This window comes from Columba livia, chromosome 1 (genome assembly GCF_036013475.1).
Source record: "Columba livia isolate bColLiv1 breed racing homer chromosome 1, bColLiv1.pat.W.v2, whole genome shotgun sequence".
Classification (NCBI taxonomy): Eukaryota; Metazoa; Chordata; class Aves; order Columbiformes; family Columbidae; genus Columba; species Columba livia.
The window spans coordinates 134,913,167-134,928,895 of NC_088602.1; the positions used below are offsets into that span (position 1 = coordinate 134,913,167).

The 15,729-nt window shown below is 37.6% G+C and overlaps 1 protein-coding gene across 3 annotated transcripts in view; it reads right to left on the bottom strand.

Moving 5' to 3' along the window:
- Positions 1-7,246: 7,246 nt before the first annotated feature.
- ETNK1 (ethanolamine kinase 1) overlaps positions 7,247-15,729 on the bottom strand; it is a 34,869-nt gene continuing 26,386 nt past the window's right edge. For all 3 annotated transcript variants that reach the window (XR_010466548.1, XM_005511328.3, XM_065031895.1), the window contains 2 exons: positions 15,317-15,390; positions 7,247-14,162 (listed from right to left, as the gene is read on the bottom strand). Coding sequence is in view for 2 of the 3 variants with exons in the window: in XM_005511328.3 (XP_005511385.1) it covers positions 14,090-14,162; positions 15,317-15,390 (147 nt within the window). In the remaining variant the exon portion in view is untranslated. The remainder of the gene's footprint in view (positions 14,163-15,316; positions 15,391-15,729) is intronic.

The window sequence follows — 15,729 nt, forward strand, 5'->3', positions numbered from 1 at the left end:
AAGCAACTGTTTCTACTGGTGAGTCTGACTCTCCATAGGAACACGGTACTAGTCAAAGCAGCGAACTTGCCATTTCAAGCTCTCTTTAAATCAAGATTGGCTGTTTTACTGAATGCACAAGTTATTTTGGTTCAGCATGGCTATAGGAGGAAGAACTTCATGACATGAATTACAGAAAAGATCAGACTAAGTATTCTATTAATATCCACTACATTTTAAATCCAGGTGAATTTATGCATTAATTATTTGCACATGGTAGATAATCTGGAGATAGCCAGGAAATTGTCAGCAAATCTTAAATTATGCTGAAAATCATTATTTTATCATCAATGTTGTCAACAGTTGTCGAAGGCAGATATTTGGATTTAAAATACAGTCCTGGACATCGTTTCACAAAAACATTTCCAACTTTCAAAATGTTGGTATTAATTCTAAAGAGACTGAGTTTTTAACCTTCATTTTAGGGTAGGAAGAAGAAATCCGATCTAGAATCACTACCCTGATGCCAGGGAGACTCATGCAGATGCAAGGAATGCCTGCTTTCCTTCCTGGTTCAAAGCTTCATTGCTGCTTCATACGTTGCTCAAGATCTCAGGAAATTTTCTGCAAACAGAACATAACTGTAGAAACATTTCAGTCTCAGTGAGCATTGTTCTCTCGGGGGAAAAAAAAAGGTATTAGAAAAGTTTGATCAATTTAATATCTGTGTTTAATTCCCGTTCATGCTACAAAACTCATTGTGTGAAGCTAGGTTTGTAATTTATATTTGTATTATGTTCTTCTCTACTTGTAAAATGGGAATATGACCTTCTTCTACCTTTATTTCTATTGCAAGGTCCTTGGGCAGAAATATCTCCCTGTATGTCTATGTTTACACACAAAGTATAAAACAAAACAGCTTTGGGTGTCTGAGCTCATTTGAGGCATAAATAATATTTGTTCTTCTACTGCTCTATTTTTAAAAATGTAGTCAACAGTTGCAATAGAAAGTACAACCCAGAGATATTATCTGCCATCCATTACATGAATATTATATATTTAAATAAAACATTGAATTATTTGAAGGAATGGAATTATTTTACGCCACGTGTTTCTTTGCAGAACAATATGACTGTGAGATAACGTTTTGCAATTTCAGATCATTTCCTATGGCAAGGAAGTGATATTTCCCAGCCAGCTGGGTGTTTTGCTCCATTTAATATACATGTGATAGATACTGGTTAGGACTGATGTTTTTAGTAGAATGTTGTTCACAGTTAAGTCTAATAACAGATACAATGATAGAAAATCATGTAACAGCTTCTTGTATTTTCAGCTCTCAAAGACCTAATCATGCTTTTCAGATTTAGAAGTCTTTGTTTTGCTTCTAGAGTAGGATGGCTTTCAATGAATTTAATTAATTACATGCTATTATAAAACACATTATACAATACATATATAATGTAATGCATAGTAATAGACTTAGTATAGCATACAGAATAATATATATTCTATGTCATATATATTAATACATTCAATAATATTTAACATATTTATAGGTATATTAAGTTTACATTGTTTGCATTATTTTTGTGTGTTAGATTTGATCTAGATAATTCCATATAAAGAAAAGGATTTGCTTGTTTTAATTGTGATAGTAGTAGCTGTTTTTATCTCTGACACAGGGGAATCCTGCCGTTGTTTATCAGTATGTAGGACAAATCTAGGACTTTGGCAATGTAAATACACAAAATACAACAGGAAAAGAGAAATGGAGAAAACAAGATTGGCCCAAATCGGGTTAGAATTGGAGCAAGGTATTAAACTGAATCAGTTGCTCAGGCAGATACACATTCCTGCTAGTGAACACAGCTATTAACATGTCTATTTGTTCACAGCCCAAAGGAAGATTTGAAGCAGCAGTAATATCCTATTTGGTCAAACATTATGAAACATAACGTAGCAATGATAATGTTAGTCAGTGGCAAAGTTTAAAATATGACTTATTTTTACCACTCCAAGTATTTCTCCACCTGCAATATCCTAACACAAGCATGTACTTCTCAAGTGAAGCAGCCATAAATCGACATACTGAATGCCACGACTTACAAAAACTTGGCATGAAAAAGTGAGCTCCATAGCCTCCGTCCCACCAATTCACTGACACAATCCGTATATTATTTCTTGTAAGCTGAAATTCTCAGCCATCTCCCCCTGCCATTTTTCTCTGGCCTCCCTTGCTGAGGACCAGGTTATATGAAGTAAGAGCTGGTATTTACAGCTCTCTCACCATGCACACAGATATGCTGCTGTAGGTATTAACCAGCAACTTATTCAAATCTCACTCTTCCCAATTCACAGTCCATTAAGCCAACCGCAGCAGGTTTTGTTAATCTTAGCCATAGAAAACAGGCAAGGAGGAATTCTGCAACCCTATTCTGCACCTCAAGCAGAGACCAGATAAACAAAGAGAGAAACCTTTTTATACCAAATATTATTGGTTTGCACCTCTTTTCGGTGGCCCCTGAGGTCATTTTTTTACCTTTCTATTTCATCCTCAAACTTTTGAATAATCACTTGGGCTAGGTAAAGCTTGAGTACAAATCTTCAGATTCATGTTAGCACAACATAAACAGCAGCAACTGAGTTTTATTCCGAGTCGTTCTCGTACTTCAATGTGCAGTTACACTGAACAATATCTATTGCATGCATTTCTATTTTTTCCTCTCAGTTTTTTTGGACTATAGAATTCTAAGCAGCTGAAATGGACCCCGCATCCAATGAATAAATACACTTCCAAATCACAAAACTCAGAACTTGCAAGTAGACCTGGTTTTGGGACACCATAGCAAGCTGCCCTGAACACTGCTGGATCTCCAATTAGACATTCAAACAAAAACATCCAAAATCACTACTGCTTTTGATAATATATGCCAGAGAAACAAGGAAATTAACTATGACACCTTCAAAAGGAGGTCCCATTTTTTTTCTTGGCTGCAAACTGATTATTTGCAGCAAACCTCTGATTTGTTCTTGCCACTATATTCAATATCTTCTCCTCGTCTTGGATGTTCCATTTATTTCATGTCCCCATTTTCTAGCCCTCTGCTGTCCCCCCATGTCAGTATACCTTTTCATTAATTGCTCTTTTTTCCATTCTCTTTTCCCATCTGTATTCCATTCTTTCCTCACAATCCTTTCTTCATCTTTCTACTCCATGATGCTGCCTCCTCCTCCTCCTTTCATCAGAGAGGCACACTCTTCTCTCTGGTCCCTGCAAAAGAAGATCTCTTCTTTTACTCTTCCCCCTACCTGCCACTGCCTTAGACAACTCCTCCATTTTAACCACAGACATTGGTGTTTACATAGGTTAAGATTAAGGTAAAATATTTTGTTGGTCCAGCACATAAGCTACAGAAAATACTTTTTCATCATTGTGCAGTATTATTAGGCACAATTTGATTAGTTTAGTTTGTTTTAATCTGCTTCTGAAATCTTGGTACTAATCAGCATCTGCAGTGAGAGGCTGCACTATTTGGGCCAGAGTTACAATTAGTCGCACACCTCTAGTACACACAACGGCGAAAAGCTTTTGTTTCTTGTAAAGCTCTAACAGTTTGACATCTGTGTGACAACCTAGTTCATCCACCTCTACAAGCTGGTCAGCTCCACCTGATTACAGGGGAAGGATGAATGAGCTGCAAGAGTTTGGTGCAGATAAAACTTCGCCACCGACTAGTTACTGGAATTTCTAAATCTGAGCAAGTGCACAAGGATGGTCAGGAACCCGACGTTCCCTTTCTAGCTTTCAGACACATCTAGCTACGCAATCCAAAGCAGTAAAGACCAGCCAGGAGATCAATAGTCATCATTTTTACAAGCCTGGACGTAAGTTTCGCCTTAAAAAAATGAACTGAAGTTTGTAACAAGCACCGGAGGAAGCCCAGTGAGACCATCTTAAGAGGCCAAGTCAACACTATAGCTTGGAATAACTCAAGTTTGGTAGGTGAGATCCATTTCAGTCCCCACCAGCTCTCACCAGAGCTCTCACAGTATTACCACAGCTCAGAGAAAAGAAAGCAGGGCAACAGCCGCTCACAAGCTAAAGCTTCGGAGCAAATTTCAGAGAACATCTTAAGTATTTAAAAGGTCAAATAAATTAGTTTTTTTGGTCTCAATCCCTTCATGGTCTTTTCTTGTTGTTATTTTACTGATAAAATCTGGGGAAAATATGCTGCTGTTTTTATAGTGCAATACGATTGGCAAACCCCCACTTTAGAAAAGTGTAGGTTGCAGCACGCATGACTAACGATTAATGATGCTCATTAAAAAATGAAGTTCTGATGAAATTCATTAATGCTTGGCTTGAGTCTTGCTAACAGTTACGCAACATTAAGAGCAAGGCAATTACAGATCTTGGCTGCAACTCACTGAGAGATAAAAGAATACCCTTTTTCCTGTTTAACTCGATGTATGACATGCTGTACTACAAAAAATAAGCTGTCTTGAAAAAGCCTCTTCAACAATGAGACACAGTCTGCAGCTCCATTGCCACCTGCGGGTAAGTGCTGGAGTTTGTCGTCCCGCTCTGTTTCCCAGGGCACAGAGAAATGAAGGTATCAACAGAAAATAATTACAACAAAGAGTGAGCCTTGCTTCTGGCTTGACTCAGTCAGTCATAAAGTCATTTGAAGCAGACACCACCTTCGGCCTCTCAGTCGACTGCTATTATTTGAACAATTCTATGTATTGCTTCTTTCACACTCCTAAAAATTTTAAAAAAAAAGAAAAAAAGAGAGACATGCAGCTTTATTCTAAATAACACAGCAAGAGAGCAGGATGAAGATGAACTGCAGATTAATTGTAGAGAATATTAACAGGGAATGGGAAGGAAATAAGATATGGTTAGCACCTTCGGTCCGGAGTTTCAAGGAAGGCTTTCAATAGAGTGTGCAACAAGAGGTCCACACTCCTTCCTCAAAGCCAGTTCCTGATGAAAGAAATATTTCTGCCACTATGTGTCAGCAATAAAGGACACTGTGGGGCTTTTAAAAAAAAAACCTTCTCTACATGTTCAGTAGCAAGTGCCAGTTCTGAGAGGGGACTGTCAGCAGCACACGCCCCTGGATGTGCGGAAAACAAATTCCCATGCACTCTCACACTGCTTGGCTCTGCAGCGCTAATGGGAATCAAGCCTTCTATTTAATATATCTATTAACCTATAAACCTGTATACATCCTATGTAAAACAAATCAGATTTCTATTGTTATTAAGGGTAAATGTGCTATTTTTGAATTCACTCATGGAAACTCCCAGGAATGCACATTTTGTATAGTCAGCATTTAAACACAGTATGTAGTGGAGTCCATCACACGTGCCATTGTTTTCCTTCCTATTTCATGTATGTAGCTTGCTCTTTATCTTGAATAAAACAGGTAAACTATTCAGGACTGTATTTTCTGGGGTGACCCCAAAAAAAACCCTTGTCATTACTTCCCACAGACAACTTCTAGGCTAGCAAGGGCTTGCTCTGCTTTTTCCAGCCAAGATGTAAAAGGAGTTTTACTTGTGGAAGAAAAGGAAGATTCCATGTTACAGTGGATTAGTTTATCAGCACAGGAGATGTCAATTTGACTGCAATTACAACAGTGAACAACCACTAGCCACAACTTAGCCCTGTGGAAAGTTCTGAGGATTTGGGCAGGAGATGCCTGAGAAACGTCAGCTCTTGGTTCTAAGCAGCAATTCAGCAGGGACAAGTCACCCCAGATATCCAGTCACAGTCTGAGTATTTTCTATTAAATTGAAAAATAATTCTTCAACTCATCCATTCTGTAGTAGTAGTACTTAAGCAGCAAAAAGCCCAAAGGAAATAGGCCACGTGGTTAGGTCAACAAGAAGCAGTCATGCTCGGAGTGTTTGAGAATCTCATGCTGCATAAGTTGTGTGTATAAAGCATTACCCTGTGATCATTACACTTGAAGAAAACAGTCAGAGTTAAAAGGTGGATGCCTTGCAAATTAAGAAGGAATTATTATATACAAAAACCTATTTATGAAAAGATGCACAGGGCTCCAGTCTCCTATAATGCTGGGTCAGTACTTTTTCATAACCCAAGGGTTATTCTGCTTTTGCACTCATCAGAACTTTTTTAAAAAAATACTTCCCTTTATTTGCTTGTTCTATTTGTCCCTTACTACATACACATAAACTCTGATAAAGCCTTAATCAAGCCCACTACAAACAAGACCAAAATTTTGTTTTCAGTGTATGCAGGAAATCATGACAACCAATGATAGGACAAGGGGTAATGGGTACAAACTGGAACACAAAAGGTTCCACTTAAATTTGAGAAGAAACTTCTTCTCAGTGAGGGTGCCAGAGCACTGGAACAGGCTGCCCAGGGAGGTTGTGGAGTCTCCTTCTCTGGAGACATTCAAAACCCGCCTGGACACACTCCTGTGTAACCTCATCTAGGTGTTCCTGCTCCGGCAGGGGGATTGGACGAGATGGTCATGCGAGGTCCCTTCCAATCCCTAACATTCTGTGATTCTGTGAAATCCCTATTTTCAGTGACAAGTATGGCAGGCACAGAAGAGTGCAGACTTTGGCCTAAGGAATCTTTTCCTCCATAAATTCACTGCTGGCAACTGCACAGGGTAACTCAGGCACAAGTAAAATCTGTACCTTGCTGAAATAATTCTCTTTAGGGTACCCAACCAAGATGGAGGAAGCAAAGAGTTTTATTGATGTACATCAAAACATCCCAGTCAACCCCCAAGCAACTAACACTCTGACACCAGCATAAAATAGTTTGGGTCAGAATGGACCTTTAAAGGTCATCTAGCTCAACCACCTTCAGGGTGGATGCAGCACCTTTCTTCAGCATCATGGATCAATCAGCCTGTAAAATGGGTCCCTGGTGCTTATTGTACATAAATTAAATTTCTGAGCAGCCCAGATTTTGCATGTTTTTCTCCAGTTCCTCAACAGTAACGATGCCTACTGACAGTCACTCTCCACCTAATTCCTGCCTCCCAGATGTGACATTTTAATGGTCAATGACCAAACCTCTTTAATGCATAGCACTGCTAGGAGATAACTTTGTGCAAGCCAAATACTGGTTCCAACTACTAATTTTTAGCTGGGTTGTTAATCCCAGAAAGAAGTACGCATTTGAACACAAGTCTTTAAGAGCTCTTAAGTATTCCATATCAAGTGCTTTTAAACCTGAGGAAAGCAAAATAATCACAATATATACTAAAAGTGCAGTTGGAAACAAACTTTATTGTTGCAGTTTGAAATTATTTACACAATATAAATCTCTTGGAAAGGTACATTACTTCATTTAATCAGTGGTAGAAGGCCTTATAACAGCTTCAATAACATTTAGTTCAAAAGAAACACAATTCACTCCAATGGATAAATGATGCATCTAAACTCCACAACATACAAGATGAGTCATGGGGACTTTTGGGACGATGACAGTGCTGGAAGATGACAAAGGCTTATTTATAAGTTGAGCTTATTTTATTCACAGGACAAATGGACTCATGTTTAAAAGAACATTAGAAAATAGGCAGTAAAAAAAAAAAAGACACAAAATGGAATAAATCCCTAATAAACTACAGCCCTGTTTCTGCAAGTATTTAAAGTGTTTTTAGATAGCTGGATTAAGAGGCTTGAGACAGAACCAATGAATCTAACTTTAAGTCTTTTTTAAGAAAGATTGGATACATTCTCAGTGCTGAGACTATTCAAAGCACTTGTGTACAAAGCAGCATTATTAACTACCACAGACTGCAACTGAGATACAAAATGTTAAAAGGAACATTTCTAGAAAAAAAAAGTTCTCTCATACACTGAAAACTTGACACCTACTTTTTTTTTATAACACTTAATAATTACTACCACCAAAAGCTTAGAAACATACACTTTTTTTCCAGTTTATGCTGCATTTTACGGCACTGTATACATTTTTCATGTTTCTCTTCCGTGGTCTCTTTCATCTTGTGTTTTAAATGGATCTCTATGTGGAGAAAAATAAAAACACTTAACATAGAAAAAACAGTCGCAATACCACAAAAATAGGCTGATGCAGTACCTGAAGTTATTTCAGCATCTATTTTCAAAGTTTGTTAGATTTCAAGTAACATTTGCTTTCTCAATGTTCACACAGCTTTTGATTTCCACCAGGTTTTCTTTATGTCATCTGTCTATAAGCAGAATATCAAACTTATTCAGAAGTCCATGAGAGTTCCACACCATAGGCAACCCAAGACAGCAGCTCAAAAGGTTTAGAAGGCTACGGGATCAGCTAACATAAAACCTTGAACCAGAAGTTCGGTGATCTGGTGAAGTCTGGCCACCTGTTCTAAGATCATAATGGGCTTCAGGCCCATTCCAGTCAGTTTTCTGATATTTCATAGTAATAATAAAACCCCTTAACTAAATAATCCAGTGCAGAACACTGCCTACAGTAATAGATACACAGAAATGCCCAACTCTCATCTAAGTGTTGCAAATTAAGCAACAGCCTACATCTTCTAGTAATATTTCGGAATGTTTCTTCCCTCTTCCCCCAAGCTGACTGGTTTCCTAATCACAGGAATTTAATTTCTACAGATCAGACCAACTGGAAAAATCACTTTAAAAAAAGTCTCACCACATCACTTAGATGGAGCGCCTCCTCATAACTGGCACATACAAATGTTTCACACGTTTTCCTTTCCACTCCAGAGGTCTATAAACCACAAAGGCTGGTTCCTTCCAAGATGTTCCACCTGAATTTGTGTGGTTTCTCACTGCTGAGAGCCCCTTTTCTTAAACATTGTGTGGTTGGCTATCAGAACACCTGCCTCGCACAAGACCAAAGGTCATGGCTTTTCATGTCTTTCACAAGCAATGGAAACAGCTTGCAGCCCACAGCAATAAAAAGGGGGACAAAAAATCAGCTGTAAGACTGCTCAACATCTGCCTTGCATTACCTGAAGGTTTGATCAGATGCTTTCTGTTCTATTACTGTAATTACAACCTGCCTGGCATGGAAGAAATGGTATGAGACAGTAGCTAATTCCAGTAGTTTAATAACCTAGCACACCTTAGAAGGCATCCAAGAACACAGTGAACTATACAAAAACATTACAACAAATCAAGAATAGACAGCCACTGCAAACTCAGCTGTGATCAACCTCCCCTGCAAACTAGAGGAAGGACTACCCCAAGCAAGAGATTGGGTTATAGAATAAAGCTTTGTTTAATCAGCAAGTTACTAACATTTGGTTTGATTTCTTTTGGTAAGAACATTTTGTAAGGTTTTGTCAGCTACCAAAGGCTTTAAAAGAAATCTTGATTTTGAAACAAACTTTTCCCTTTACAATTTGCTCTTGTCCTTAAACCACACAAGTAAACAAGCATATTCGGCACCCTGCTACATCAAAAGCTTAAGCCTGAGTTTCCATGTGAATGACTTCCGTTTACTTGTATTTACTGAGCCCATCCCTCCTCTTGACTAGTACTTCTTTGATAAGCTCACTTCCCAGGACCCTAGTAACTTGAAGTGCCAACACTGATAAAAAGCAGGTGCACCCTCCAGTGCAGGTAAAGCTGACAGGACATACCAAGCGTACCAAGATCAATTTGTCAGATGGACAATGAGCTTTGCATACCAGTATCTTCCAGCAGTGTTATTAAACACAGTAGTAACAAGAATAAACTAACAGCTTGAAGGACACTATTGAGTTCAAAACAGTGAAAGGCAACAGTAACGAAATACAGTCGGGTATTTAGGGAAAACTACGCTTCACCATGTCTATGCTTCCAAGATGAAAGGACTCCTCAGAAAGGGACTTCCTACACAAAAAAATTCTGATGAGAAGTCGCACACTGACCAGATAAAACACTATTTTAGAGAGGAAATAATGGTGATTAAGTATAGAAAGGAAGCTTTTTACATCCTTGTTTCTCCTAATGAAGTGGGGTTGTAGGCACAGGGAGGAGTGGGAGGGAATGGCAACCAGGGAAAATACTTCAGGTAAGTTTCCAATAGTCTAAAGGGGCTGCCAGTAGTTCTAGTGTGGAGAAGCATGACTGGCAGAACTATTGTGGTGACTTGGGCATTGATTGTAAGCATTTACAAGTGAGCAACTAACCCTAGTATAAGGCTATATCCACCAAAACCATTTAAGTTGGGTGACTTCTACAACAAATTAAATTGCTGTCACCACAGGAGCACACACTTCGGGAATACTTCAGCATGCTTATGTTTAAAAGTCACCAGCATTCAAGAACGTGTAGGAAATTTTTGGAAGTTTAAGTAAACTATTTTAACAGCCTTCCCTACACGATAGGTACTGCATGGACTTCTAACACACAGTTTTGCCCTACTGTTAGGACATACTCTCTCTTCATCTTAGTACTGTATAAATTCCTTTGTTCCCAGAATCATTCCCAAGAGCGAGATAAGGGGAAAAAAAGACACTGGATGCCCAAGGCTATAAATGGAGACCTTAACATAAAACTATTATGCTCTGTTACAGGTCAAGTTAACAAAAGAAGTCCACACACAGTCAGATTTCTTTACATCAAAGTTTCTACAAAATAGGAGAGAATACAATGCAATACACAAGTCCATAAATGCAAGATACAGTACAATTCACACTAATTTACAAATGGTTATTTACACTGTTGTATATACATATACAGTCAGACCTGGTTAATGCAAATTGGGCAAGTCTTTTTAAAATTCAAATCAAGATGTGTAAATGGAGGAATTTAAAATTATGCGAGCAGAGACTACTTATTGTTGAGAGATCTTTAATGTTTAGGTGACCTAAGAAATTAGGCATGGATTAGCCAGATCCGACTGCAGAAATGAGAAGAAAAAAATTCACACTATTCTGCTTTACAAAAGCAACCAGGCCACTATGGTCTATTGACTTGATGCTACTTATGCAAGAATGCCGCTACTAATAATCCTCTTTATATTTACAATATAGGTTTAACTACAGTAAGAATTATTAATTTTGGCATTCATGCCCTTAGCTTAACATAAAGGCAACAGAATGTCTTCTTGGCAAGTCACAGTCAAAACTACTACAGGATGTTTCTAGAGCTCAGTAATTTCTTTTTGTCCTCCTTCAAATATCTTAACAATGCTACTAAAAAGACTGAGATAAATTAAATGAAACAAGTACATGTTCTCTAGCTCAGCGCCCTAGTACCTAACTTTACATTCAGAATGTCCTGTATTCACAGTTTCAAGCTACCTTATAATCTACACTGCTATTGCAAACTAGTGCTTCCAACTTAATGCACCTGTAGATACTCCTTAGCAAGTGAGAATGTCCGAGTGCCACTGGCTCAAAAGGATGTGGAACAAGGCTCAAGGTAACTGGCGTTCCATTTTGGAAAAAGTTTTACAGTATTTCCTCAGAACTTATCAGGAATTATTTTAATCTGCACTTGTCTTGAAAGAAAGCTGACTCAAAGCAGCATTTAAGTGTGTAAAATGAATTTCAACATGCAAAATTAAAGCCTCTACCAGTACTACAAAGTCAACCGCTGTAACCTGTTATAGTCCTTGTGCTTCTTCAAAGTGGCTCAGGAAAAGCCTCCAGTATTTACTATCTGCTTCAAAGTGCTTTTACAGGATTTGGTGGAGCTTCACTCCACAAGAATGAGATTGAGCTGCACTCATGAAGAGCTTTGGTTCTGCAGAAGCAAGCTTCCACTCCTCCAGTTATTGCTACTTGAGCTATACAAACAAAAATACTACTGAAAAAAAATTACACTGAATCCAAACTTAAATAGTACTGGTACCTGAAAAGGGAATGTGTTTTGCCGACTGTTGGGAAAACTAGGATCCGTCAAGTGCTGGATTTTCCAAGACAAAGTGAACTTCACAGTCTTTTTCAAATATTTCACAAATACAAAGCAACACTGCCAGAAATAAAGCCACCACTTCAACAAAACAGTAATACGAGTTCAAAAATCTTCAGCGATCTTACTTCCAAGCAGATCTTGCTGAACTTAAAGGGACTACCAAGACAGAAGGGTATTATGCAACATACATCAAGAATGTCAACAGGGAGAAAGTACGGAAAGTCCTCAGTGCTTTGAGCTCTAGCAACATCCTTGATAACTGCTACAAAGGAAAATATAAATGTTTATTTTAGCTATTGTTTCTATTTAACTACCAAGAAATTTGTCCAGTATAGTAGCCTCCAGCTAACAAATGCTAACAAAAATGGTTACCTAATTTCAAGTTACAAAAAATGCCAGTTCTCCCATTTGAATTAGGATTAAGCATTTGACTGAAGGAAATTAAAAAAAAAAAAATGAAACATTCAGAGATTAATAAACAAGAGGAAAAAAAAAAATTCACAAACCTTGCTTTTGTAAAATAACAGAATGCCATTCAAAATGGTCTCACAAGGTGAAAATTTTTCATTCACATCAGTTGTCTTTGTCCTGAATCAATCCAAGCTTTTGTACAGCATGTATGCATATATGTGTGTGTATATACACATACACACACATACACACACAGTGTGCCATAAAGCAATTTTGAATAAATATTTTTGCTGGAGTCTGTACAACAGACTCCCCATAATATTTACTCTTCAGGTAAGTTTGTGTTTGCATGTGTATATGCACACACACAGACTTTGTACACGTGGGCACTTATGTGACCGAAGTGCAAAGTTTTTCAGAGTATGATCAGAGCTGAGTACATGCCTGCCCAACTCCACACTGCATTGTTGGGTTTTATTTTTCTGTTGTGGGTTTCTTCCCCTCTTGCCCCCCTCACCCTCGTTGATATTTAAAGCCTCTTTTCCACTCAGACTTATACATTGTTTTGTTAAGTAAACATTTTCTTTTCAATTCACATTTTGTAATTCAGACCATTCTTAGTATAATAGCTTTAAGAAATAAGAAAGTGTGTGTGATGATCAAAGCCCCATTGTTCAAGTTATATATTTGTCCATATTATCCTTCAAACTAGAGCCTTTGATAAGTAATTTGCTGCCACAGAAAAAAAAAAAGACGTATCAGAACCTGCAACTACAGGACCAAGCATTTAAGACTAGACTCCAACATCAGAAGATGGCAAAGCAGAAAGATGTCAACGATACACAAACTGTAAACCTAAGTGTCTTGCTCCCCAGTGCAACAGGATCTCTGTTCACTAATCTTCAGGTCAATAGTCCATTTCACTAGATATTGCTGAAGCACATCAAATACAGAGACCAGAATAGTGTTCAAATTTAGAATAAAGTTTCAAAATGAATACATATTTGGAATAGTGGTCTTTAAAGGTACACTTAAAGAAGTAGCTTTCCCACAGATGTCGGAGATGGTACATTGTCCATCTAACACTACGATGGTACATATCCTCAAGGAATCTGGTGTCTACAGAACCTCCACATTTCTACAGATTAATACATCAAGAAGGAAAAATCAAAATGTTATCTACCTTTCAAAAAGCTGGTTGATTCTTATACAAAAGAAAAGTACCATTGCAGGGAAAGCTACCTTTTTCTTTTTCTCTTTTTTTGTTTTTTAAAAAAAGAGGGAAAAATAAAGATCCTAACCTTTTTCCCTAGTTACAGCACACTGGTGACCTCACAAGTCTCTTATCACTCATATTTTGATTGTATACACCTAAAATATTCTGAGCATGTTTTATTTAATATAAGTTAATGCAACTTCAATAAAATAACTTGCTAAGTGAATCCTTTGGAACAACTTCACTGTCTGCACCCCAACTTTTACACAAACTGATGAAAGCAGCAATGGAATCATGTTAAACTTATAATAAATAATTCACATACAACATATGTTAAATTACAAAGAAGGATTAAATTGCAATTTCTACAACTTTTTTATAGATTTAGCAAGTTTCTAATCTGTTTTATATCAACAGCAGTATGTATGCTCTTCATATTAAAATTTAACATTGAAGGACTGTTCAGAGGCATTATTTATAAAGCAAGAACCACCAAGTGAGCATTACAGAACTTCAACAAATGTTTATCTTTTTTCCAGTATCTGTTCTCAGAGAAGATTCAGGGGTTGTCTATCCACTTTGGAAGTTTCTTCCTCTTCATTACTCAGGAAGAGTTAACGTCATGACCTCCTGCTTCATTTTGAAATACTGGTTAAACCGGACAATTGCATACCTATGCAAAGGGAAGGAGAGATTTAAAGTTAAGAGCAGGTAACTTATTACATAAAAACAGCCGTGCTAGGTAGGACTAGTCAGAAGCCCACCTACCCCAGTACTCCATTTCCAACACTGACCCTTAGCAGCTGCCAGAGGAAGAAATTAAGAACTTCCTCACCATCACCATCATCTCTCAGCTTGCTACAGTTTGCAAAACAGAAGCTGTTCTGGAATTATCAAAAGTAGTGTTTTCCCATTTAATAGATCTTAACAGACTGTCCAACAACTGACAACTACAATTCCAAAGAAATCTGACCTTGATCTTTGCAAGAATGACATTTTATTCAAAACTGACACATTTCTGGGCTCTACCACCTGCGCTTTAACTTGGGTTTAGTGCCATCTAGTGGTTACTAATAAGTACTTCTACTTTAGAATAATTCATCCCATGAAGAAATTCAGATTTCTCTTTTACAGAATGACACTTAAACTCAGTAAACTGGCTTAGTCAGTACAAAATATTCTTAAGTGGGAACTTTTACCAGGCAAAATGATTAATTTTGTAACCTTGCCCAGTCCTCAATAGAGAGATTAATTCCTCTGATTGTTACCATGAAAGACGGTTTTAAAAAATGCCAAAGAAACATCTAACTGCAACAGAACACCACTGGCTAGCATCTCAGGAAACAGAACTTAACATTCATTGGCATTACAAAGAGTCTAAAAAGGGATTAGTAACTTCCAAGAACAATACTCCATGCAATAAGACTAAACAAGCTCTTTTGTACAAGAGCTCCATTTCTTGATTCTTACATTGGAAACATAGGTCCTATGTCTGACAGATAACTGAGCACACTGACTAACTTGGCTTTTATGCCTTTGTCTCTCCAACAAGACACCTCTAGTTATGTTCCTTGTTTGTTATACCATGTGTTTTAGCCCAGGGGCACATATTAATTTTGAGAGCTTTTCATAACAACAAAAAGCATAGACGGTGTTTACTGTCCTGTTTTCTCTTAAAAGTTAAGAATTGTAGTAGGATCACATAGATCCTTCATATCTGTTCCTCAGACCTCATACCTTCTGATAGCTGGGGTGCTAGACTAGATGAGCCCAGAGGTCCTTTCCAGCATCAATTATTCTATGATTATATGCAGTAAGCACACTTACCCTAGAAAATCGAAGTCAATGGTGGAATATTTGGCTTGAATTAGAGCCCACAATCCCCAAAAGAAGTGGGAAGCCTGAAAGAAAAGAAGTTAGTGAAAGATTAACATTGTATAAAATCCAACTTGTAAGCATTCTCACATTGACACAAAAAAGTTATCTATAAGAGAACTCTCGAAACCCAATCTTTTTGGAAAGTTATTTTGTGTCTCTTTACCAAAGCAGACTGGTAAACAAGTATTATAGAATTAATTACTGACAATCAGAGGAGTAATTCTATTCCTCCTGACTCCCCACGCATCATTTTCAAGAAAAATAATGTTGCATATACAAAAAAGGACACCTATTAAATGTTGCATTTATGAAAAAGGACACCTATTAAGTAGACCACTGTCCAACTATATACACAGTGTTAA